The following is a 26511-nucleotide window of genomic DNA, read 5'->3' as shown; positions in this document are numbered from 1 at the left end:
TTCCAGGGCCAACTCTATGTTTGACTGTTCCCGTATATTTGTGAAAGTCCCTGGAATCAACACAAGTGAGGTATTCCTTATGCCATACAAGCAGAGAGAAGGATTGCTGGACAACTGGTTCAAGCATAGGCAACTGCTAGAATTTACTTTTGTGTGTTCTGTCCTGTTAAGCCAATATGCTAGAAAGATAAAGCAACAACCTCATCCTTTTCTCCATTGTAAAAAGAGCTAATTGATGCTCAGAAATCCAGTAGACAATTTTTTATAAAGATTTTATTGATTAAAAAAAAGATTTTATTGATTTGAGAGAGAGAGAAGAGAGAGAGAGAGAGAGAGAGAGAGAGAAAGTGCATAAGCCAGCACAAGCAGGGGGAGGAGTAGGGGGAGAGGGAGAAGCAGGTTCTCCGCGCAGGGAGCTGGACTCAGGCCTTGGTCCCAGGACCCTGGGATCATGACCTGGGCCGAAGCAAACATTTCACTGATTGAACCACCCAGGCGCCCCCCAGTAGACTATTTTTTGAAAAATTGTATCTGAGTCCCCATCAGTATTTCCTCCTGCTTAATAATTTCCCAATTAAAGGCTGCTGCTTTAATTAGGGATTGTTAGCACATTAAAATGTTTGTTGAACTTTGAAAGGTGATAAATCACTCTGATGATTTGCAATCTAATACTCAAGTCTCATTATTTTATGTGCTTTTTCATGTACTAATAGCACCTAATGAATTCAGTTAAATGGTAAAACCACATTTATTGAGTGTCTCCTATGTGTCTGGACACTGTGTTAGGCTGTGGAAATATAAAGGAAGCTAGGAAAGCCTGAGTGCTGACCCCACCAGGGTTGGGGCTTAGAGGGGACATTACCTCTGATGCAGTGTAATGAGTACCATGCCAGAAACATGAACCCAGGGCTAGGATAGCACAGGACAATTACGACTCTCCATGGGAACCAGTTGATAGAGAAATGCTATCACAGATCCACTCTAATATTCTAATAATTGATGAACATTAGTATTTTTCATGAGGAATTGGATAAAACCGTGTCATTCATTTTCAAATGATCTTGGACACAAGAGTTCTCAAATCTCTCTTCTCCAAAATAGCAATGTTGTCTTTCACACCCCCACCCCCATTATTTTATCTTTAAAACAAAACATTAGGTGCTGGCCTGACACCATCTGATTTCTCTCCTGTTCATTTGCTTGTCTGGAAAACTTTAAGCATAGGCTCGCAGAGCCCTTAATGAGAAAGCTCATTAGAAAGCCGTCTGAAATGGGGAAACAAATTACATGCACAACACAGTCCCCTCTTTCCTCTCCATTTCCTTCTCCCCCTCCCAGGGTTAGAAATGACAAGGCGAAGTGACTCACCGGGTCAAAACAAAGCACTGCCGAATGGGTCTGTCTTTACCTTGTTGCTTTGATGACATTTATCTTGCTTCACTGCAGCACTAAAATGTTGCCCAAACAGCAGGAGGGCCTCGTGCTTGTAATGATGGCCTTATAAAGCCTTTGATTGTGTGTATTTGGGTGGAACTTGAGCTTGTAATTGGCCATGCACACATTGTCTGATTTCAGAGCCTCTCCCTAGAAAGCTTGTTTATTCCTGGTGCAGAGGGGCGTTTCCTTCCTTCCAGGTGTATCTGTGGCTACCTTATGAAAGTTTCCTCTGGAGGATTATTTCAGGATGGTAGTGGTCCTATTCAGAGCCGGCCCAGCTGCAAAGTCCTTCTCTAACCCCTCCAATCAGGAGTCTCCTGAGCCAGGGTAGACTTCCTGCCTCCTGGCTCAAAAGGAAGTGATGGCAGTGACTGTCCACTGGGAGGAAGAAATGGGAGGTGGTTTTCTTTTTTTTTTTCTTCCTTCTTCTCTTATCCTGGAGTTTGCAAAAGGAAGGCTACAAACACCAAACAATCCTTCCACACCTGGTAGCAAGGCACTGTTTGTGGGGAAGAAGGAAATCCTTCCTGCCATCTTGCCTATTGATTTCTATAATTTGCTGGGGTTGAAGCACTTAGGATTAAATACTTGCAATGGGGTTCTTTTCTGTGCTGAGGGAGAGAGACTGACTCCTTTAAAGTAAGAAGACGAGGGTCTATCACATATTTGGCTCTTTTCCATTTTTTAAAATTATTTTTATTTTTTTAGAGTAGGCTCCACGCCCAACATGGGGCTTGAACTCATAACCCTGAAATCAAGAGTGGCATGCTTTACCAGCTGAGCCAGCCAGGAGCTCCCTAGCTGTTTGACTCTTGAGAATTTGCAAAACACCTCCAAACCCAAGTATCTCTCATGTGCCAGGCCCGGAGCCAGGCACCAAGAATGTAAACATGGAGAAGTCACTGAATCCATCCTGAACTTGTTCCTAATCTGGGGAACATGGACACACAAATAGTCCCAACACAACATGTTCCGTGCTTTCCCGAAGCCATGGAAGAGTGGCCAAGAAGGCAAGAGGAGGGGGAGAAGAGCAAGAAAAAGGTGAGAGGTGGGGACACTGTGGTTAGGGAGGTCCCATGGATTGGAAGCTCCAGCAGGATTTTTAAAAAAAATATTTTATTTATTCATTCATGAGAGACACAGAAAGAGAGAGGCAGAGACACAGGCATAGGGAGAAGCAGGCTCCATGTGGGGAGCCCGATGTGGGACTCAATCCCATGACTTCAGGATCATGCCCTGTGCGGAAGGCAGCTTCAACCGCTGAGCCACCCAGGCGTCCCTCCAGCAGGATTTTGAAGATGAAAAGTGAGTTCATGTAGAGAGAGAGAGGGCTGGTAGAAAAAAACATTGGTAGCAAGGGCAAGGCTGAGAAGGAGTGGGCTCAATAGGAGGAAACTGGCAGAGACTGGCTCCAAATGCTGCTAGAGGCTCGTGATGGTGTGGACGGACTGGCATCCATTGGACTGATTGGACTGGACATATGGACATCGGTAGTGATGGTACCGAGAACAACTTCAGGGCACTTAGGGGAAGATCCCAGGGGAGAGTGAGTGAAGGGAAGAAGAGCAATGGGGCTGCGGTGGGGGTGGGGGGGGCGGTGCGTGGAGATGAATAGAGTGTTAGCTGGAGAGGGAAGAGGGATGAAGGAAAGTCTTCCTTGTTTCGGTCTCTAACTGAAACTTGGTATGGTTCTATACCCCAGGGCGGGAGGCGGTGGCGAGGGAAGAGTTAATTTAAAGCAGCCAGATGGGATCAAATAGGGTTAATTCCTACCTTGTAGTCCTTCTGAGGATTAAATGAGATCCACCCCCAGGCCAACCCTTTCTGTAAAGAGATACACACATGTGAAATATGATTATCCTGCTATTGAAATAAAACCTCCACGCAGCGCAAGGCTGCTGAGTTGGGCAAATCTCCCTTATCTCCCTTATCACTTGGCAGCTCTCAGAGGCCAATCTCCCTCTCGGTAGCCTTTTTGTGTGCGTGCTGCTTTCCTATTTCCTCTTGCCACCACTTTAGACCGAGAACCCAAGAATGAACTGAGCCCTTCTCGACATTTCTTCCTGCCAACAACACAACTCACCAGTTCCTCTGGATCACGGCAGGAAGTTGGGGGCTGATAAGTGAGAAGCATTAAGGGAGGGGCTCAAGCCTTCTTATTGTTAAGAGGTGGGGCTCACGTCCAGACCTCTTGGAAACTTGCTTTGTCAGTTGATCGGCTTTTCATCGGATAGATAACCCCAGAGCTACCTGGGTCATCAGGACTCTGAAGTAGCCTGGCCCATCACAGACACAAGTGGCATCCTTTTCCTTCTTCATGGATGAACTGGGAGTCCCACCAGGGCGGAGATTTTTTGTATGTTATGCTCACTGCTGTATCCCCAGTGACTAGAACAGTGTCTGGCACATGGATGGTATCTATTAAATATGTGTAAAGTGAATGAATTCACCCAATCATTCATCCTTTCATCGATTCAATCAAAATGAGTGTGTCCTATGAGTGTGTCCTAACCAAGCCCATCCTAGATAAACAGAGATAAGTAATACTTGCTACTTTTTTTTAAGATTGATTAATTAATTAATTAACTTATTTATTTATGATAGACATAGAGAGAGAGGCAGAGGAGACACAGGAGGAGGGAGAAGCAGGCTCTATGCCAGGAGCCCAACCTGGGACTCGATCCTGGGACTCTAGGATCGCGCCCTGGGCCAAAGGCAGGTGCTAAACCGCTGAGCCACCCAGGGATCCCTACTTGCTACTTTTTAAAAAATGTAGGGGCACCTGGGGGGCTCAGTGGTTGAGCGTCTGCCTTTGGCTCAGATAATGATTCCAGGGTCCTGGGATTGGTCCCACATCCGGCTCCCCACAGGGAGCCTGCTTCTTCCTCTGCCTGTTTCTGCCTCTCCTTCGATGTCTCTCTTGAACAAATAAATAAAATCTTTTTAAAAATGTATATTCTGTGCCAGGCACTTTACATAGAATAGTAATCACAATCACTTTACAAATGGAGAAACTGAGACTCAGAAAGAAGATGCTTGGAGGAGGATATACAGCTGAGAAGTGGTGAAGCTGGAAACCTATATGCCCTTGTTACATACTACCTGCTTCTCCAGCCTGGTCTCTCCACATTCTCTAGCTCAAGCCATAATTTTAGTCATAGCTGACCATTTACAGTGTCTTGAACATGCCACATTCTCTCTCCTGTGCGCCTTTGCTTGGGACTTGTTTAGCTGTGCCTTCTGTCTGCTGATTTCTTCCTCTTCTTTTCTCTGGGAGGCTCTCTTGAAATGATGCTCTCCAGCTGGGGTAGGTTGACCTTCCCCTGTGCTGCCCCAGCCCCTTTGCAGCCCACTGTCACAGGACATATCACAGGCATCTTTGATGCCTAATTAAATGTGCCTCGCTCCATTAGATGGTGAGAGGTTCAAGGGCTGGGACTGTCTTCGTAGTGGGAGCTGCCATCTACTGAGTGCTGCCATGTACTCCCTTCCCTTGCTTAATTCTCAACCACCACCTGAGGTGGGGATTACTGTTCTTGCCTCCCATATGAGGATATGGAAGCCCAGAGAGGATAAATAACTTTCCCAAGGTCATCATAAGTAAGCGGCTAAGTCGGAATCACACATAAGTACGTGTGATTTCAAGGCCCCAATTCTTTTTGCTTTGCTATGCTAGCATCAGACCTATCCATGATGCTCACAGCTCAGCTGCTGGGATAGAAAGACAGATAAATACTACCTGAATAAAGAAATTAGCAAGCTAATACAGGTTTATACGACATTCTCTGGGAAAACACACGGAAGGGAAGAATTTGTTCTCCCTCGGGGAGGAGGGGTTGGAAAAGCTTCATAAAGTTGCCAGAATGCTTGGGAACTTGTAAACTGGTTCCATAATTATAGTTTAAGATGGAAAATAGATCCCTGCATCAAATACTGGTGATTAGTTTTGGGGGCCATGGCAGCTATTTGTTCGGGCCACCACTGCTTCCAAATTGGCCCGTCAGGGTGCCAGGAATTTTGCCCAAATGCCTGCTGGTACCTGCTGAAGTGATGGCTGGTAACCAGGCAACCCGGTCAGCACATTGTTTCATTAAAATCGTGTGTGTGTGTGTGTGTGTGTGTGAAAACTACTTCACATAATCACAGTCTTCATCTCACATATGATATTTCAAATCTAAATGAAAACCATCCATTTTCAAGCTTATGGCTACCTGGAATAGGGTAGTAACTCCTAATCATGTGTTCCTTGCCTGCTCCTGTCTCTCAACTGCACACATCCCTGGAGGCTGCTGTCTCTATATTCTCTCCTTCAGGGAGTTCCTCTCTTTTCTAGGCTAGAACTACTGTAAAATTCCTATAAAATTAAGCTTAAAACCACAAGCAAAGCATGGCTTTAAAACGTACACTACAAAAGCTTCTTTGTTTGCTCTGGAGGGGGATGTGTGGGGAGGCACAGTGGGCGGCTGGTACCCAGATACCGGTGTCGTGGCTCGGGCATCGGGCAATCCGGAGGCTTCCCTAACTGGCTCCATTTCCTAACTGTGGCCTTGGGCAAGTTACTGACTTCACCTCCTTAAGCCTACATTCCTGATCCATGAAAGAGTGAAAATAATAGTATACCAGTAGCAGGATGATTGCAGGACTAATGAAATCATGCAAAAGCACTTATTGACTGGTTTGTAATGTTACCAATAAGCGCTAGTTGTAATGATAATTATTATTACACTTAACAATGGCAGGATGAACCAATCTGGGTGACAGTGATTTGCAACCTATGAAGCTCTGTGAAAATGTGAAATAGTATTATTATGGTGTCTAGTGTTGAGTGAATGCCAAAGAGCTTGGTAGAAAGAGAAACAAGCAGGAAATCAGGAAAGCTGGATCCTTTTTTTTTCTTTTTCTAAAGGTTTTATTTATTTATTTGAGAGAGAGAAAGAGAGTGCACAGGAGCAGAGGAGAGGGTGTAGAGGGAGAGGGAGAAGCAGACTCCCCACTGAGCAGGGAGCCCAATTCCAGGACTCTGAGATCATGACCTGAGCGGAAGGCAGGTGCTTAACTGACTGAGTCACCCAGACACCCCAGGAAAGCCAGATCTTAATGCTACTCTTGCCATTAACCCTGCACTGTGACCTCGGGCCAGTCTCTTTCTGAGCCTCAGCTTTCTGGCTTGTAAGTAAAGCAGTTTGATTAGATTATCTTGAGATCAATCCCAGCTCTGAAATTCTATGATTCCATGAATATTGGAGCAAATAAGTGACATAGCACAGCTTACACAGTTTTTGGAATAGAGTGGAAGGTCAATACATACTATGTGGTTCATGCCTGAGGTTGATAAAAGTTAACCCCAACTGCAGCGATCAGAAAGAGCAATCTGGGGGAATTCAGTGAAAAGGCAAACTAATCTGCCACACCTCGGGAATCTTGGAGGACATTACTGTGGCAGAAAGTAATAATTTCTATCATCTATAATGGCAATACTAAACTCAAAAGTAATAATTTCTATCTATAATGGCAATACTAAACTGGGACACAGTCTCTATTCCCGAGGAGCTGACAAACTATTGGATAAAGCATTATAATGGTGGGGATACCTTTACATTTTTGGTATAATCCTGTATAGTGCTAATATTGCTCATAGATTATTTGTCCATTGTTCTGTAAAAATATAGCTGCTTGTGTATTCACCTCTGACTTTGCTTCTCCACCCTCAGCCCTCCAGCAGCTTCTGGACGTTAAATATTATCTCTTCATGTGAGTGGTACCAGAAGGAAGAGTCATATATTACTCTTTTACTTCCTAGGAGCCCCTTGAACTGGTTTGCAGGGCAGCTCTGGATTCTTTCTTATTCTTTTCAGAGGACAGATCAGTTGAGATATGGCTGCTTGGCCTGAGTCTTCCCCAGGGCTCCAATTTTATTTTTCCTGTCCACTCTGCCCCTTGGCCCTCAATTAAGACAAAATAACCAGAAATGATAACAATAACTAGACAGTGCAGTGTGGTGGCAGCACTTCAATCAATCCATGGATAGGCTAAATATTTCTTTTGCTACTATAGCAACTACTATTGAATGCCTTGTCACTTACCTTTGAAACTCTTTGGAAATGTGGAAGTGGTTTTGCATGTAAATGCTTAAATCACCTCATTTAGTGAAGACACTTTCATCTCCCTCCAAGATTCTTCTTAAAGAGACTTTTACTATTTTTTTCAGATATCATTAGAAATGTAGAATGCCGTATTGATAGATTTCCCCCAAACTCACTGATTTTCATACTCCCTGAGAGTGACAAGGATATTATGAAAACCACAATAGAAAGAATTTCCATAAAAATACTTAATCAAAAATAAAAGACCTGATGCTTAAAGATACTTCCAATTATCTGGAAAATTGATGAGATAATTGAGTGCTCATTTAACAATTCGTTAGATAAACATGTATTAAATGCCTAAAAGTATTGTATGTGCAGAGCCCTTCAAACATAAAAGAGATTAAGAAATGGTTGCTACTTTCAAGGAGTTCAATTAAAAATTGCTTGCTTTATATCTTGTACAAATACCTAATATTTTATAAAACATTTTCCATATGTAGCAACTCATTTCATCCTCAGAACAATCAATCCTTGTTTCACACTTCATAAACTTGAGGTTTATTGTTGCTCACTGTTATTTGGCAACCAGAATGTTCATTTTGATTCCTGGTTTGATTTTATGTGCTTCATGACTAAGAGTTCACAAAGCATTCATTGGAAATAAAGTTTTTTCATCTTCTTGCTCTCTAGTCCTTGCTCCTCTTAGGTCTGAGTTCCCTCCTGAAAGTGTCAAGGGCTAAAATGACTTTTCAAATTCTCTGGCAGGGACCTCTACTGCACACCTGTGGTGGGGACCTGATTCTTGATTTCCTCTCCCTTTTTATTTTTTATTTTTAAAAAAGATTTATTAATTTATTTATTCATGAGAGACATAGAGAGGCAGAGACATATAGGCAGAGGGAGAAGCAGGCTCTTTGCAGGAGCCGGATACAGACTTGATCCTGGGATTACAACCTGAGTGGAAGGCAGCCACCCAACTGCTGAGCCACCCAGGCATCCCTTACTTTTTAATTTCTTAAAAAAATATTTTATTTATTTATTTGACACAGAGAGAGAGAGCATAAGCAGGAGGAGGTGCAAGCAGAGGCAGAGAAGCAGGCTCCTTATAGAGCAGGGAGCCCGATGTAGGGCTCAGTCCCAGGACTCCGGGATCATGACCTGAGCTGAAAGAAGGCAGACACTTAACCAACTGAGCCAACCAGTTGCCCTTTGGATTCCTCTCTTACCCAAACTTCTAGACCAGAATTCAGGAGTACATTGCTACTTCATTTTCGCTTTCTAATTTCCCTTTATTCCACTCCTGATCATTCCTTCCAGGTCATTTGCCATCTTGGGCTATTTTCTACCAAAAGGTTGAAAGAATTGGGCAATTCTGGATTTATCCTGTCCCATGTTTTCATGTAGAGAGGAGGAAACTGGGGCTCACAGCCATCAGTTGTAATGCCAAAGCCACACAGATAGGTGGTAGAGCTGGACTTGAACCCGAGAGGCTATGTTTTTTGACCAGATGTCTTTTAAAGACATCAAGTTGTGTTTAAAAGCCATCTATCAAATGATATACTACTCTTCCTCCTCGGATTAAGAGCTTCTTTTACCTTGCTAACATGTAAACATTTGGTTACTGTTACAACAGAAATCTACCCAGTTTTATAATGTTTCACAGATCACATGGTTGTGTTTTTCCAGAGTATACGTGTTCACCAAGGAATTAAGTAGTGACTGAGTCCATTACTGAGCATCTACTATGTACCAGGCATAACAGAGGCATCAGGAATATAAAAACCACCAGCTTTGGGCCTGCCTTTAATTGAAAGTATTCTTTGGATCTGTGTAAGATCATTCAACCGTGGATTAATTTATTTTTATTTTTTTAAAAATCTTTATTTATTTATGATAGTCACAGAGAGAGAGAGAGAGAGAGAGAGGCAGAGACATAGGCAGAGGGAGAAGCAGGCTCCATGCACCAGGAGCCCTACGTGGGATTCGATCCCGGGTCTCCAGGATCGCGCCCTGGGCCAAAGGGAGGCGCTAAACCACTGCGCTACCCAGGGATCCCTCAACCGTGGATTACTAGTAACCAAATAATTTTAGTGTAAATAGTCCTGCAAATGTGAGAAAAATTAGTAACAAGAAGAACTGAGCTCCGGTAAGGTGTTGATGCAGTCCTTGCGGCCTTTAACCCGAACATTTAGGATTTCGCAGCGCAGAGGACCCAAGAAGTGCTATTTGACTGTCACCAACCGTGGTTTTATTTTTATTTATTTATTTTTTAAAGATTTTATTTATTTATTCATGAGAGACACACACAGAGAGAGGCAGAGACACAGGCAGAGGGAGAAGCAGGCTCCATGCACCGGGAGCCCGACGTGGGATTCGATCTCGGGTCTCCAGGATCACACCACGGGCTGAAGGCGGCGCTAAACTGCTGGGCCACCCAGACATCCCCACCAACCCTGGTTTTAAAAGTCTCCTGGGGGATCCCTGGGTGGCTCAGCGGTTTAGTGCCTGCCTTCGGCCCAGGGCGTGATCTTGGGGTCTCGGGATCGAGTCCCACGTCGGGCTCCCTGCATGGAGCCTGCTTCTCCCTCTGCCTCTCTCTCTCTCTCTGTTTCTCTCATGAATAAATAAATAAAATATTAAAAAAAAAAAGTCTCCTAAGTTGCTAGTAAACTGTCAAGAGCGCTCCACCCCGGCCGGTCTGTTCCTTTGATTTGCCTTCTCTCCCCCGCAGCGGGCGCCACCGCCGGCCCCGCGCCCCGCCCCGCGCTCCTGCACGCTCTTCCGCGGTCCCGGGGGCCGGGCCTCCTCGGGCCAGCCCTCGCGTGACTCCCCGCTCCGGACCATGGCGGCGGCGGCTTGGGGCCGGCGCCTCCCTCGGGCGTGGCTCCGCAGGTGCGGCCCCGACTGCCCCCGAGCCCCAAGGGCGGCCGGGGCTCCCCCAGGGACGCGCCCCTCGCTGTGTTGCAGGAGCGCGGGCCCGGGCCGCGGCCGTCACTACCGCGCCGCACTCTGCGTGGAGCCCAAGCAGCCCCTGGCCGTCGAGGAGGTGGGCCCCCGGCCTGTCCGGCCTCACGAGGTAGGGGGGCGCCCCCGGGGCTCGCGGTCACCCTGCCCGCGGCCGCCACGCACACCCCACCCGGCAGGCCGCGTCCTGCTCGGAGTTCCCGAGTGCTCGGCTAGGGGGCGCCCGGGAGCCCCGAGCGCAGCGGCCTCCTTTGCCCCCCAGGCCTCTTGCCCAAGCCCCAGCGCTGTTGCCTTAGAAACAGACAATTCTGAGTCGCACGCGACTTTGCATAAGCACTTGCAGGGTATTGGTTCAATACACATAAATGGACCCCATCCTTGGCTTCCGCTTCGGTGTCAGCATTTAATGATCTGTCCTCCCTCCTCTCCCAGACCAGTCTGGTCACGTCTGGTCACATCTGTCCCGTAATTCTGAGTATGTGCCTGGTGCCCTCCTTTGGTGTAGTGCAGGGATTTGGGGTGGGGTTATTTAGGATCGTGGCCATTTCCAGTGAAATGTGGAGGTCACTTTGGCCCTGCCGGGTAACCCCTCTGGTGACACAGTGTCACCTCGAATGGAGAATGAGAACCTCTGACAAGGCCAGGCAAGCAGTGAGCCTCCGTGTCAGGGATCCCTGGTGAGAGGGAGCCATGCAGCTTCAGTCCTGAAGTGTCACTTCGCTTGCAGGGACCCTATTGTGAAATGGATTATTTGAGCGGGCATATGATGGCAGCCGGTCTGCTTCCTGGGATTCGTGTGCTGAAGGAGGGTCATTCTTGAATTATCCTCGAATCGAGGTGGAGCGGCTTGAGGACCTGTGTGCACCACACATGTCAGCAACCGATGTGTCCCGCACACAGGGTGCACAGGTTGAAGGCTGGGCTTCTTGGTTCTGGTGTTTGCCCAGGCACTGCCTCGTAGGAATTAGCTCAGGAGAGTTGGGTCTCTGTGAGTTTACTCACCATCAAATCCTCATGCTCTGGAACGGTGCCTGGCACATGGCAGACACTCAAAACATCGCTGAATGGATGCATTTTGTCCATAGAGATATCTTCTCACCAACATGGCTTCCTCTGTACTAAATTGGGAATGTAAGCAAACAAATAAATGAATGTCAGTGATTCTCTCTCTCAGCCTTCGTTTTCTCCTGTTTCTCGGCCCTGTTCTCCCTCTTCAGCCTGTGTCACAATCACCTGGGGCTCGTTGGAACAGATTGCTGAGCTTTGTCCCCGGAGTGATTCCATAGATTGGGGTGACGCCTGAAAATCTGAATGGCTAGGGAAACTCCCAGGTGACACTGAAGCCAGTGGTCTGGGAACCAGACCTTCAGAACCACTGGCTTCCAGGGTCTAGAAAAAGTGCTGGCTACACTGTGCAAGCCTGCCTCTGCTCCGGCATGGGCATGAAACACAGAAGCTTGAGACCTACAACTGGCCTCCAGGATGGTAGCTGATCCCTAGAAAATAGCTGGTCACGTTACCCCTCTGCTTAAAACCCTTTAATGGCTTCCCACTGTTCCTATTGTGAAGATGCAGAGCCTCAGTAAAGACTACACACCACTGGATGGTGTGGTCTCTGCTCTGTAGCCCTATCTCTTTCACCTCTTTGTGCTCTAAGCTCGCTGGTTTTTCTTTTGTGCCTATCACAGGACTTTTGCACATGCCGTCATAACAAAAGGCCAGATGACCCTATTATGCACTTTCATAGCACCATGTATTTCTCTCTAACATTTTGTGTAAGAGTTGTAATTTAACACACAAAGCATCACAGTTACTTGGCTGATGTCTGACTAATCCCATCCAAGTACTAATCAGGCCTACCCATGCTTAGCTTTCGAGATTGGATGAGATCGGGTGTGTTCAGGTGGTACGGCCGTAATCTGATGTCTGTCTCTCCCATAGTCTTAGCTCCATGAAGGCAAGAACCTTGTCCATTTTGCTTCATGATTACACACTGGCACTTAATTCAGTGTTTGGCATATAACATTCAGGAAATATTTTGGTACAGTTGAATGAACTTCGTCCCACAGACACGAACTCTGCTTTGTTGCTGTTTCCTTTTTATTTTTTAATTAAGGATTGTATTTATTTATTTGAGAGAGACAGCAGAGCAGAGCTGCAGAGGGAGAGGGAGAAGCAGGTTCCCCACTCAATAGGGAACTCACCGTGGAACTTGATCCTGGCACCCTGGGATGACCACCTGAGCTGAAGCCTGAAGTAAAAGAGAAAGCACCCAGGCACTTTCTGCTCTTATGTTTCCTTTGCAGGTCAGGGTTGATGTCCATTTTTGTGGAGTTAATTTTGCTGATATTTTGGTCTGCCGTGGTCAGTATCAGGAAAAACCCCAACTTCCTTTCACACCTGGTGAGTATGAAGGGGCCAAATGACTGGTTGGGAAAGAAGCTACAGAGTTTTCAGAACCGTGTGCTTCATCACTGGTGATGCTTGCCTGCTGGCAGTGATGCTTCGGCTCTGTCAGCCTCGCCGCTAATTAGAAGCACTAGATTGTGAGCCCCTTGAGGGAAGGTTCTATGACTGTCTCGCTCCTAGTTTTATCCCCTATCTTAGCATTGTGCCTGGCTCCTAGTAGATGCTCAACAAAAACTTTATTTTATTTTTTTAAAATATTTTATTTATTTATTCATGACACACACACACATACACACACACACACAGAGGCAGAGACACAGGCAGAGGGAGAAGCAAGCTCCATGCAGGGAGCCTGATGTGGGACTCGATCCCAGGTTCCCAGGATCACGCCCTGGGCTGAAGGCGGCGCTAAACCGCTGAGCCACCCGAGCTGCCTTCAACAAAAACTTTAATGATGCATAAATGAACAAATGAATTTTTACATATTGTGTTCAGCAGAATTCTGATCAGAATCCTCGGCCCTTGTCATCCCCTTTCATACCTTGTTAGTGCCTCAGTTTTGTTTTTTCACTGAAGGGTCATAAACATCTGTTTGCAGCTAAAACTCTCAGTCCTCACAAACACATTCCTAAAGAAACCGAATATCAGAAGATCAGAAAGAAGAAAAAGAGTTTATACATTTCTAGCAGTCCACTGTCTGATTTTAATTATGCCCAATCTGATTACATTTAGATCTCAAGTATGCGGACAAATGACTGCTTTTTGTTACTGGAATTTAGTTAAAGAGATATAAGTATAGCCTGTTGTGTATATAGTACATGTATATTTTATACAGACATATACTATTAAGGATACACTGATTGCAAAATAGTTGCTGTGTTTTGGCCTCAGGGTGTTTGGTTGTGTCTCAACATTTGGAACCATTTCCCTCTGTATTTGCTGACATGCTGGATGGGGGGAAATGTCATACTCAATTGAGTTATTCCTCTGGCAGCTCAAGTGGGAAATGTATGATCGTTAAATTCAGAAATTTTGGAGGTGAATAGTAAAGAGCGGACATCAGTTCATCCAAATTGAACCAAGAACTTTATGGATAAATATAGTTCATCCCCTTGAGGGCCTCATAGTCCACAAGAGGAGACACAGAAACAGATAAATGTAATATGATGAATGTTGTAATTGGGGTACTGTAAAGCGCCCAAGGCCCCAGTGAGCAGGATCAAACTTACTTGTGTATCTGTGATTCTGTTTTTGCCCATTCTTGAAATTTTCAGTTGTGTCTTGGTAAGAATGGGACTGCCATAGCTTTTCAGGTTGTGATCATTAAATCTTAAGTTCCGGGCAGCACCCATGGTCCAGCGGTTTAGCGCCGCCTTCAGCCCGGGGCATGATCCTGGAGACCCGGGATAGAGTCCCACGTTAGGCTCCCTGCATGGAGACTGCTTCTCCCTCTGCCTGTGTCTCTGTCTCTCTCTCTCTCATTCTGTGTCATGAATAAATAAATAAAATATTAAAGAAAAATAAATCTTAAGTTCCCTTTCCTGTGTTTTAGGTAGGATGTTCTTCCTTGAGCGGTAGGGGGACACTAAAACCGTCTCAGCTCTAGAAAACGGATAGAACGGCCTGTTGATCAGGCTTTTACTGTCTCTGTGGAGCTGGGCTTTCTAGATAACCTAGTGTTTAAACCATTTGTTTTAGGAATGGAGTTCTCTGGGATTGTATTGGAGACAGGCGCAGATGTCAGCACAGTGAAAGAGGTAAATGAGTTGAAATCTAAGGAATTGATGTGTGTGTAGCTATGAGACATGTGCTAACCTCATCTATAGCCAAAGGATCTCACTTCTCTTGGCCTTTGCCAACAGACACCAGAGGGGAAACCGAGATGAAGGGGGAAGAAATGAATTCTGAATTGGAGGAAGGAAGCCAGTGGAAGTTCCTGGCTTCGTAAAACCTTTTATTACTAAAGAAGGCAGTACCTTAGTCTTCAGTCACTGAGAGGATAGAAAATTCTCAAATTTCAGCCTCTTGTGAAAAAAATTCTGGGATTCTAATTTACTTCAGCTTTTTCCATACTCTGTCCTGTCCAGAATGTGCTCATAACATCTTGGCATCCCGGTGGGGGTATTGAGAAAATGGTTGAATTATTTACCAAACATTAACTCTGAATAAGTGATTACGGCAAACCTATGTCTTATGGGGTCAGAGAGAAAGATTTTCTTTCTTTTTTTTTTTGATCAATTTGGGAAGAGGTCTGCTTGAAGGCAAGGCCATGCATTTGAACAAGCCCTTAATGGTATTTTCTCTTCAGGGAGATCGAGTTATTGGCGTGAGTGGCTTTAATGGTATGGCTGAAGAATGCATCATTGACCAAAAGGTATCCCTAGCTCTCAATATTGATGCTTGGAGATTTTTTTTTTCCTCATTTCTTTTCTTTAATCTCCACCTAGCTCTCATTCCTTGTTACCCTTCTCTCCCCCTTCTTTGTATTTGTTGTCTTTGTATTTGTTCCTCAGCCAACACTTCTTTCAAATGCTAAACCCTTTTCTGTATCCGTGTGACAACCCTGCACAGAGCTTTGTTTGTGTGGAGCGGTGTGACGAAGAAGGGCATTTTGTTTTCTGAGTCCTGGAGCAACTGACTGGCTGTCCCATTGGAGTATAGGTAGTTTTGGTAGAAAAACTGGTTTGGGGCATTGAGCTGGATATAATAGGTTTCTCCCGGACGTGCAGCTTGTGAAAGAGAGAGTCCTGGGAATGGAGCCAGCCAGGGTGGTGGGCTAGGGTTGCTCAGGATGTGAATGGCGGCCCCTAGTGGTGAAGAGTACACAGTTTTTCCCACAGTTTTATTGAGGTAAAATGTCCATAGAACCATCTCTGAATGGGTTCCATTCTCTGAAACTTGATTCCTTCCTGAGCCAGATACTAGCCTTGGGATTTGTGAAGACCCATACACCCAAGTTTTGAACTCTGTCACAGCTTGCTTGGTTTTGACTTCCGGTGGCTTTTGGTTCCTGACAGGTTTGGTTCATTGGTGTATCAGTCACTCAATCAGATCGTAATATTTACTGAGCAGCTTTTTTCTTTTCTTTCCTTTTCTTTTAAAGATTTTATTTACTTATTCAGGATCACAACCTGAGCCAAAGGCAGACGCTCAACCACTGAGCCACCCAGGTGCCCCTACTGAGCAGCTTTTAGGAACAGGTTACATGTGCTTAATCTCTAAGTTGCTCTTATCTCTTTTTATAGACACTGTGGCAGATTCCAGAAGGAGTCTCCCTCCGAGAAGCCGCTACCCTGCCTGTATCCTATGGCACTGCTCTTTTGGCTCTGGAGCATCGGGCATGCACTCAGCCTGGGTAAGAGGCTGTGTAGACCAGTCAGAGCTAGATGGTATCTCTTTCTGATATCAGAAGTGCCCAGCAAGACCTTGCCCCCACCTTTCCCCTCCCTGACCTTTATTTTTTAACTTTTTTAACGATTTTATTTCTTTATTTGAGAGAGAGAAAAAATATGAACGTGGGGGGATGGGGCTTGGGAAAGGAAGAAGAGACTCCCGCTGAGCAGGGAGCCTGATACAGCACTGGATCCTGGGACCTGAGATCATAACCTGAGCCGAAGGCAGATGCTTAACCTATTGAGCCACACAGGTGCACCTCCCCTCCCTGACCTTTAGCTCTTGTTCAGCTTGGGTGAGGAAAGGCCAAAGGAAGGTAATGACCAGATGGGTCTGGTGACAGCGGGGTTATCTTTTTGTCTGAGATGGAATGGTGGACTGTGAAATTGGCCAATATGAATTTGGAGAAATACCTCTTTCAAACCTGGCCACTCTGGAGATCACCTCCTAGAAACTCTTACATGTGAGAGAGTTGGTTTATGTAAACTTGTTTCCTTCTGGTTTTAGTGGAATCCTATGGTATTTGTTCTTGTGAGGCGTGACTGGGTGTGCCTACCGGTGGTATTTCAAACTCAAAGGTGCAGTGATTTCCTACTTCACCTGAAATATATGCCTTTTGCCCTTTTCAGAGAGACTCGGAATTGCTCCAGATAAGTGACTTTAGTTGAACTGTGGCCATTCCTTGATCACCACCATCAAAGATGCAGCAATGTTTAGTATGAGAATGATTTTAGGACACAATTTCTGAAGCAGACATTGGAGTGGTAGCTCAAAAGAAGGGTTGCTCCTGGCATGATGAAGAGGTTCCCTAGAGGGATTAAGGAATATTTTTCCTAGGAAGTCTTCAACCCAACCAAATTCTCACCAATCAAGCAGTCACAGACATAAACCAGCCCTAACGTCTAGAGAATGGGTCTCCATGAAATGTTGAATGAAATGGCCTTTAAGTTCTCTTCTTGCTTTAAAGTGGTCATGAAATCATATGATTGGATGATTTTTGAAGGTTTCTGAAGTAATGCCCACCTTTCTCTGGCAGAGAAACTGTTTTAGTGACGGCAGCTGCTGGAGCCACCGGCCTTGCAGTGATTGATGTGGCAACGAATATTCTTCAGGCTAAGGTACTTGCATGGTAGGGTCTGCATTAAAAAAAAAAACCACAAAGCACCACACCTCCAGTTTTCAAACACAGAATATATTCATTTGTTCATTCATAAATATCATAGGTAAGGCACTGAGATATAAAGTAATCCAGAGTAGGGTCTTGCCATCTTATTTGCTTGCGGACTGGTGAGGGGACCTGGGAGTAGATCACTCATCCTTCCAGTTACTAGAACCTGGTGAGAGCTGACTTGCTTCATGGCCTCTGCAGATTCTGTTCCCTTCCCCTGTAATGCTCTTCTGAACTGTCTTCCCCTGCACTTCAAAAAAAAAATTTTTTTTAAAGATTTTATTTATTTATTCTTGAAGACACAGAGAGAAGCAGACTTCCTGTGGAGAGCCTGATGCAGGACTTGATCCCAGGACCCCAGGATCACATCCTGAGCTCAAGGCTGACTCTCAGCCACTGAGCCACCCAGCAACCCCTGCTGGACTTCAAACAAACTCAGATGTCATTTCTTCAGGGAATTATTCTTTATCCTATAGGAGATGTTAATCTCTCCTCCATCCCCCTGCTCCCCCACTTCCCCAGTTGTTTGTAGGTGGTCTCCTAGCATGCTATACATCTCTCTTTCGTGGTACGAACCTCAGTGTGTGGTTTATCTTTTACCTGTGTCATGATTGGATTAATGTCTCCCCCCTACTCAACTGTAATCCCACTGAAGGCAAGGACAGTGTCTGCATGGCACATTACTGTAGTCCCAGCAGCTGGCATGGTACCTAGACCATAGTAGGCACTCAATAACTATTTCTTTTCTTTTTTTTTAAAGAGTTTTTTTTTTAAAGATTTATTTATTCATGATACACACACACACACACACACAGAGAGAGAGAGAGAGAGAGAGGCCTCTAGAGACAGGCAGAGGGAGAAGCAGGCTCCACGCGGGGAGCCTGACGCGAGACTCGATCCCGGGACTCCAGGATTGCGCCCTGGGCCAAAGGCAGGCGCCAAACCGCTGAGCCACCCAGGGATCCTTTTTAAAAGATTTTATTTACTTATTCAGGAGAGACACAGAGAGACAGAGGCAGAGACAGAGGCAGAGGGAGAAACAGGCTCCACGCAGGGAGCCTGATGTGGGACTCGATCCTGGGACTGCAGGATCATGCCCCAAGCTGAAGGTAGATGCCCAACCGCTCAGCCACCCAGGCACCCCGGAGAAAGTTATTGAGGCATGATCAGCTTGGGTCATGATCCTGCAGTCCCGGGATCGAGTCCCGCATCAGCACTGGGTGTTATGCTATATGTTGGCAAATCGAACTCCAATAAAAAAATATACAAAAACAAAACAAAAACAAAAAACCCAAACTATTTCTTGAGTGAAAGAATAAATAAAGAAAGACCGAGGTCTCTGCAAGGGCATCATTCTGAGGTGGTAGGTGTCAGATAAGGAGGATTTCTTAGAGACAGCAGACATTTAAGCTGACTTCTGAAGGACTGGTAGCAGTTGAATGGAGGAAGGAAGGAAGGGAAGGCCATTTCAGTGGTGGGAGGGCATATTATCAGAAACATGGGATCTCACACGATGCATTCCCTGGAATTGCAAAGTAGCGTCTATGGAGCAAAGGGTATGTGGGAGAATGGTGGAAGATGACTCTAGGGAGGTGAGCAGAGACAAGATCAGGAGGTACTGAAGAATTTGAACCCTTAGTGGAAGCTATCAGGAGGTATGAAGGACTTTAAACAAGGAAGTACCATGGTCATGTTTGCATTTTGCCAAGTTCATTCTGGTAGCAGTGGGGATGCAGGATAGGGCAAAGTCAGGGGTAGTCTGGAGGCAGTAGGGCAGCCTCTTGGAGCAATCCAAGCCAGTCCAGTGGTGATGATACTTGACCCAAAGCACTGGAAGCGATGAATTGAGAGATACTAAAGTAGAAGAAAATAGAGAGTTTGATCCTAATACAGTTGAAGGAACAAGGAATTTGAAGCTAGTCTGACCTAGGTTCAGATCCCAACACTGCCTCTAGCTTAATTGCTTCGCTTTCCTCTTTGGTACAATAAACCTTTCCTCATATGGGGTCGTTGTGGGAATATTGAAATTACACGTGCAATATGCCTGTTAGAGGGCATGGCATGTTGGTAAGAATCTCTTAAAAAGGATTCCTGTTATTATTAGACATTGAGTGGGTAGGAGCAAACTAGGTTAACTTGTGGATTTGCCATTTATTGCAGTTGAGAACACAGGAGGAAATGGTGAGCTCAGTTTTGGAAGTATTAAGTGTGAGGTTTCTGTGGAACATGCAGTTGGGATATCCAGAAGGCACCGAGATACCCAGGTTTGGAGATAATTGGATTGCTCTGGAATTTCTTCAGGTGGTGTCTCTCCTGTTTTGCATTAAGTTCTTTTTGGGGAGGGCATATGAGTTCTGAAAGCAATTTTAGATACCAAGAAGCTCTCCATGGAATATTAACACATTTCATGTCAAAGCAAGGGCTTTTAGCACCTCTCAGTGGGGAGACCAAAATTAGTCTCATTGTCTAGAACTGCTGACTACCATTCCTAGGAAGATAAAATTGCACCATTTGTTTTGAATAGTGATAGTAGGTTAAGTAGAGAGAAAAATTGACTTCAATTCAGATATTAAAATTAATCCAAGCTGTATTTTCTTGAGTAGCCATAATGGTTTGTGTGTGTGTGTGTGTGTGTGTGTTTTAAGATTTTATTCATTCACTTGACAGAGAGAGAGAGCGAAAGAGAGCGAGCAGAAGCAGGGGGGAGCAGCAGGCAGAGGGAGAGGGAGAAGCAGACTTCCTGCTGAGCTGAGAGCCCGATGCAGAGCTCCATCCCAGGACCCCGGGATCATGACCCTAGCCGGAGGCAGATGCTCAACCGACTGAGCCACCCAGGCACCCCAACCATAGTGGTTTTAAGCAAAAGCAAACAACAACAAAATAATAAAAATAACTTTAAAAGTGTCATCATGCCACCCACTTGGAACAGGTTATTTTGAGAACAACCTCTATTCGCAGCGTTTCATATTGCTTTCAAAGTGCCTCCACGCCAATTATCATACCCCTGATCCTGACAAACCCCTGGGAGAGGGGTAATGTGTTTATTATCCCTATTTCACAGATAAAGAAAGTGAGGCACCAGGGGATACAATGGTTTGTGGCAGGTCTCAATGGCGCCCTTGTGAGAATCAAGATTGGTGTCAAGTCCCTGACCCTAGCCTGGTGTCTGCCCTCTGTGGTGCTGTGTGAAGCTACTTGAGGGTTCCTCTGGGGAGTACTTGAGGGTGGCTTTCAGTTTCAAATAGTTATGGGTGAGTTTGCAATCTTCTAAGGGCACTGATGGTGCTGTGTGTTTGAATGCAAGTTCTCAATGTCACCTTGGGGCCAAACTGCTCGGGCTGGTGGGTGCTATCCAGTAACAAGGCACCTCTAGGCAGTGCTTACGTGTTTGAAGCTTTTCTGGAGGCTTCCAAACCCCACACAGCCTCACAGTCTGGCCCATGGTCATCCTTGCCAGGCGTTAAGCATGGTTTTCTCCCAGGGTGATGGAATGGAAAAGCATGGGCTTTGGAGTCCTGCAGCACCACTGGGTTTGAATGGTTTTCTACCACCTACTTCCTGGCTAATCCTGAGTTAATTACTTAACCTCTAGGTCTGTGTCTCCATCTATAGAATGGGAGTAATTATACCTCCCCCATAATGTTCTATGAGGCTTAAATAGAATAAATGATTGTGTATGTGCAGCAATAAATTCAATTTATCTAACACTTTGTTTTCCAAGTGCTTTACGGACAGTATTGCATTTGCTTTTTTAAAATAAATCTTGCTTTACGTACGAGGTAACTGGAGCTTAGGGAAGCTGGTGGACAGCACAGAGGTTAAAAGTATGAAGTCTGGAGATGGACAACCTGGGGTTGGGTCCCAGTTCTGTTTCTCATTAGTTGTGTGATGTTGGGCCTCCCATTAGTTATGTGACCTTGGGCAGGTTCCTTAACTTCTTTTGCTTTAGTTTCTTCATCTCTAAAATGGGGGATGCTAATAGTGTGTGTATCATTGGGCTACTAAGACTAAGAGAGTTATTAATATATGCAAAGCATTTACAATAGTACCTGGCACATAGTAAGCTTTTTGTAAATTAGTTCCTATTAAGTAGTTTGTTGTAGGTGACACTGCTAGTTAGTAGCAGAGCCAGAATTTTAACTCAGGTCTTTCTAACTTCAAGATCTTTCCACTGAATTGTGTTTTACCCTCTGGGAAGCCTTTTGAGATCTCAAACTAGGTTGGATACCTCTCGTTTGGACTTCTGCCACCATCTGTACTTCCCCACCATCACACTGCTGTATCTTGCTATCTTGACTCATAGCAGGTACTCAATAAATGATGGTTTAATCTATTTTTGGGAAAGACTTTCTGATTATCTCCTGAACCATCTCCTAGCTAGACTCATTGGGGTTCCAGGATTCCTGGAAATGTGGATCCCATGGCCAGTGGGTGTGGAGGGCCAAGTGTGATGGTGCTGTGTGTTGGCCCTGATGTGTAGGATTGGGGCTGGTCCTAGGGCAGCAAGGTCACACTGTTTTTTTTTTTTTTTTTTTTTTTTTGTTTTTTTTTTTTGGTCACACTGGTTTTGTTGGTTATTCCCTTTGGTTGAAAGCTGGGTGGGTAGGATGAGCCTCTCTTGGTACATATATCCTGGATCACCAGAAGCTTTGTGTTCTCTATGCAGGTGATAGCTGCCGTCGGAAGTGATGAGAAGTGCCAGCTTGTGATGCAGAAGGGCGCGCAATCCGTCGTGAACTATAGTCAGGGCGGCCTGAAGGAGGCTGTGAGGAAGCTGGTGGGCAGTGTTGGGGTGAATGTGGTCATCGACACAGTGGGAGGAGATGTCTTCCTGGAGGCACTCCGCAGGTGCATGTGATGGTCTTTCCAGAGGGGGCTGGACCTGGGGCTCTGCTAAAGCCTTTTCAGACCTGTCTTCCTTCTAGTCTTACTTCTCTTCCATTTTAGCTGCTCACTTTTCTTGTAGGCATTGGCTTCAACGAGAACAGCTGAGTGGGAGGGTGAAAAGGAATAGAAGCAGAGGGAAAATCAGGAAATGCTTAAATATAGAAAAACAAGATATCCAGCTGGAAAATATCCAAAAAATGACTGCAGACTCTCTGGTTGGCAATACTGAATGCTTTAGAAATTATGCACGTGTTAAATTCAGCTATGCGGTTCCCATTAACTACTTTATATATATATATATATATATATATATATATATATATATATATATATATATATATATATAGTGTGGGTGATTCTCAGGATCATTGTTCAGATGTTAGAATGACCTGAGTGGCAGGCCCTGGTTCACTATGCACCAAAGTACAGACTCTTTCTTTCCTTTCTTTCCTTTCTTTTCTTTTCTTTTCTTTTCTTTTCTTTTCTTTTCTTTTCTTTTCTTTTCTTTTTTTCTTTTCTTTTCTTTTCTTTTCTTTTCTTTTCTTTTCTTTTCTTTCTTTTCTTTCTTTTCTTTCTCTTCTCTTTCCTTCCTTCCTTCCTTCCTTCCTTCCTTCCTTCCTTCCTTCTTTCTTTTCTTTTCTTTTCTTTTCTTTTCTTTTCTTTTCTTTTCTTTTCTTTTCTTTTCTTTTCTTTTCTTTTCTTTTCTTTTCTTTTCTTTTCTTTTCTTTTCTTTTCTTTTCTTTTCTTTCTTTCTTGTACAGACTCTTGATCTCACTGCTTTCAGAGGCAGCCAGCAGTGTAGGTATCTCCTTGATTTGTTTTATTTAAAATCATTAGAGGCATCCCTGGGTGGCGCAGCAGTTTAGCGCCTGCCTTTGGCCCAGGGCGCAATCCTGGAGACCCGGGATCGAATCCCACGTCGGGCTCCCTGCATGGAGCCTGCTTCTCCCTCTGCCTGTGTCTCTGCCTCTCTCTCTCTCTCTCTCTGTGACTATCATTAAAAAAAAAAAAAATAGAATAAAATCATTAGAGTTTTAGTGGATCTGTCGTATCCACACCAATTCTCATTCTGTCTTTTTTTTTAAAGATTTTATTTATTTATTTGAGACAGAGAAAGCACAAGTGGGGGGCGGAGGCAGAGAGAGAGGTATAAGCAGATTCCATGCTGAGCGGGGAGCCCAATGTGGGGCTAGATCCCAGAACCCTGAGATCATGACCCTAGCCGACGACAGACACCCAACTGACTGAGCCCCTCTCATTCTGCTTTTAACCAGGGACTCCAGAGTGTTCTGATAATACTAGTTTCATTTCTCATGTCATCCTGGCAAGCACAATTTTGTGGTTTATCTCAGTTTAAAGTGGAAGAAACAGAAGCAGAGAGAACAGCTTTCCTACGGAAGGGACCCAGTTGGCTCTAGGGCCACTGAGCATCACTGTACTGTGCTGGGTGGTACTGTGGAATTGTGGTACTGTGCTCAGAGAAGCAAAGGAAGGAGTGTGTTGACTCAGTGGGGAGCCAGGCCAGAGAACTGCTAACTCTCATGCTTTTCTTGCCTTCTGGGTAACGGGTAATAGTGTTATCACAAAGGCTTCTTGTTTTTCTCTAAAGAAGAAAAGCAAAAGGCAAAAGCCAAACAAAGATACACATATTCTTTATCAAAGATGTTTACAAAATTATTTGATTTTTTTAAAAGATTTTATTTATTTATTTATTCATGAGAGACACAGAGAGAGAGAGAGTCAGAGACAGAGGCAGAGGGAGAAGCAGGCTCCATGCAGGGAGCCCGATGTGGGACTCGATCCCGGGATTCCGGGATCACACCCTGGGCCGAAGGCAGGTGCTAAACCGCTGAGCCACCCAGGAGTCCCTACAAAATTTATTTTTATAACTTCTTACTTAGTGTGAAACTGTATAGTGCTTCTCATGGTAGGTTGCAGAAAACTTGCATGAATTTTTACAGATTCTTCAAAATTCTCTAGAGCAGCACATAACTTAAGGAGTCCTAAAGTAAGTCTTTGTGTGAAGCACATAATGCTTCATGAAAGTGTCTATCTTCATTCCTGCTTCTGAAGTTCGAAATCTTACAGTGTTTGTAACTTGCTTATTTCATTTAGCACAATGTCCCCAAAGTTCATCCATGTCATAGCATGAGACAGGATTTCCTTCCTTTTTAAGGCTGAACAATATTCTATTGTATGTATATAACACATTCTGTTTATTCATCTATCAGTCGGTGGATGTTTGGGTTGCTTCTCCCTCTTGGCTATGGTAGATAGTGCTGCTGAGAATGCGGGAGTGCAACTATGTCTTCAAGGCCTTGTTTTCAGTCATTTTGGATCTAGACCCAGAATGGTATTGCCGGATTATATGGTAGTTCTATTTTTTTTTTTTAAGATTTTATTTATTTATTTTAGAGAGAGAAAGAGAGAGGGTACACTTAGGCAAGCAGGAGGAGGAGCAGAGGGAAAGGGAACAAGAATCTGGAGCAGACTCTGCGCTGAGCAGGGAGCCTGATCCCATATGGGGCTCTGTCCCAACACCACGAGATCATGACCTGAGCTGAAACCAAGAGTCGGATGCTTAATCTATTGAGCCACCCAGGTGCCCCCGGTAGCTCTCTTTAATTTTCTTTCTTTTTTTTTTTTAAAAAAAAGATTTTATTTATTTATTCAGAGAGAGAGAGAGAGAGAGACAGGCAGAGGGAGAAGCAGGCTCCCTGCAGGAAACCCGACGTGGGACTCGATCCTGTGGCCCCAGGATCAGGCCCTGGACTGAAGGCGGCGCTAAACTGCTGAGCCACCCGGGCTGCCCTCTCTTTAATTTTCTGAGGAACCTCCATATTAACACTTGGTATTTTCTGTTGTTGTTGTTTTTATGGTAGCCATTCTGATCAGTGTGACTATACATTGCTAATTTTTAAAATAATTTCTATTCCTTGTCCTTTCTTGCCCCAGCCTGGCGTGGGAGGGCAGGATCGTGGTGGTGGGTTTTGCTGGAGGAACCATTGCTTCTGTGCCCGCCAACCTTCTGCTCCTGAAGAATGTCTCAGCCATGGGGCTGTACTGGAGCCGATACAAAGAGCAGAACTTTCCCATCTTCTCCAGAACCCTGTCCTCGGCTCTTCAGTACTGCCAGCAAGGGCGCATTCAGCCACACATCGGAGCAGTTTTTAAGCTGGAGAAGGTGAGATACTCTGAAGGGATATGATGTGGCTAACGCCAGGACATCTCTGGTGTCAAGCTACTGGATAGTTTCTTTCTGGATTCCATAAATCCTCCTTTTATGGATTGAAAAGGTACAAACACGGTGCAGAATTATGGGGTCTCACAGGCTGCAGGGTGACAGGATTTCTCCTTGTCTTCAGGGTTGTGTGGCTGTTGCCTCAGGCCTCATGAGCCACCTGGGAAACTGAATTTGCACCGGCCATAAAGGAGCTAGATTTCAAGGGCTCTACCTCCGTCATTGGTTTCTTAAACAGAAGGACGTGATGGAACTTTAGAAAATAATTTACCCGTGTTTGTATGAACTCTGAACTCCATAACATACAAGTCTTAGAAGGAAGCATTTAACTTGACCTTTGATTTTAGAAAACAGATGCTTTAAAGTACAGCCAGATGATCTAAGCTGAGGTTCTGTGAACAAAACACTAAATCATGCCCTGCATCATAGGACTGTAATTCATCCATTAGTCACCGTAGTTAATTTTGTTGGCTATGCACTCCCTTTCTTCATTCCCCTTCAGCCCCATTAATGTGGCTTAAACTTCCTCCAAAGTGTAATTGCATATGCAATATAGTTGTAAATGTGAATCTGTTAGGCATTCACTGTGAAGTCCTTTTTTTTCTTTTTGGTTTCATTTGTTTAATGCTCAAAAAACTGTTTTGGTAACTCCAGTCAGCTATCCTTGGGCGCGATGTTTTATTCATATGCAGATTAGTGGGGCCTGGAGCTGAGCTGTCAGTGCCAGACTTCCTTGTTCACCATGGCTTCCATTTTTATGTTTTTCTCCAGGATGGGGCATATTCTCAAACCTGGTTTACTTTCTTCCTCCTCCTCCTCCTCTTCTTCTTCTTCTTCTTTTTTTTTTTTTTAAGATTTTATTTATTTATTCATGAGAGACACACAGAGAGAGGCAAGACACAGGCAGAAGGAGAAGCAGGCTTCCT

General features: G+C 44.8%; 1 protein-coding gene across 3 annotated transcripts in view; it reads left to right on the top strand.

Annotated features, from left to right (window-relative positions):
- LOC140635717 (quinone oxidoreductase-like protein 2) overlaps positions 1–26511 on the top strand; it is a 47062-nt gene that overhangs the window by 8364 nt on the left and 12187 nt on the right. The window contains exons 1-9 of one of the 3 annotated variants that reach the window (XM_072830751.1): positions 10349–10599; positions 12794–12890; positions 14595–14653; positions 15205–15270; positions 16142–16251; positions 17326–17407; positions 22124–22305; positions 25025–25195; positions 25300–25528. In XM_072830751.1, the coding sequence (XP_072686852.1) occupies positions 10366–10599; positions 12794–12890; positions 14595–14653; positions 15205–15270; positions 16142–16251; positions 17326–17407; positions 22124–22305; positions 25025–25195; positions 25300–25528 (1230 nt within the window). In that variant the 5' untranslated portion in view covers positions 10349–10365. Of the gene's footprint in view, positions 1–10344; positions 10600–12793; positions 12891–14594; positions 14654–15204; positions 15271–16141; positions 16252–17325; positions 17408–22123; positions 22306–25024; positions 25196–25299; positions 25529–26511 lie in introns of those variants that run through there. The other 2 variants (XM_072830753.1, XM_072830752.1) reach the window with 2 other exon arrangements.

Source organism: Canis lupus, chromosome 6, assembly GCF_048164855.1.
Source record: "Canis lupus baileyi chromosome 6, mCanLup2.hap1, whole genome shotgun sequence".
In the NCBI taxonomy this organism is placed as follows: domain Eukaryota; kingdom Metazoa; phylum Chordata; class Mammalia; order Carnivora; family Canidae; genus Canis; species Canis lupus.
The sequence above is the reverse complement of the archived record's forward strand: the minus strand, read 5'-3'. Positions and strand labels throughout refer to the sequence as shown.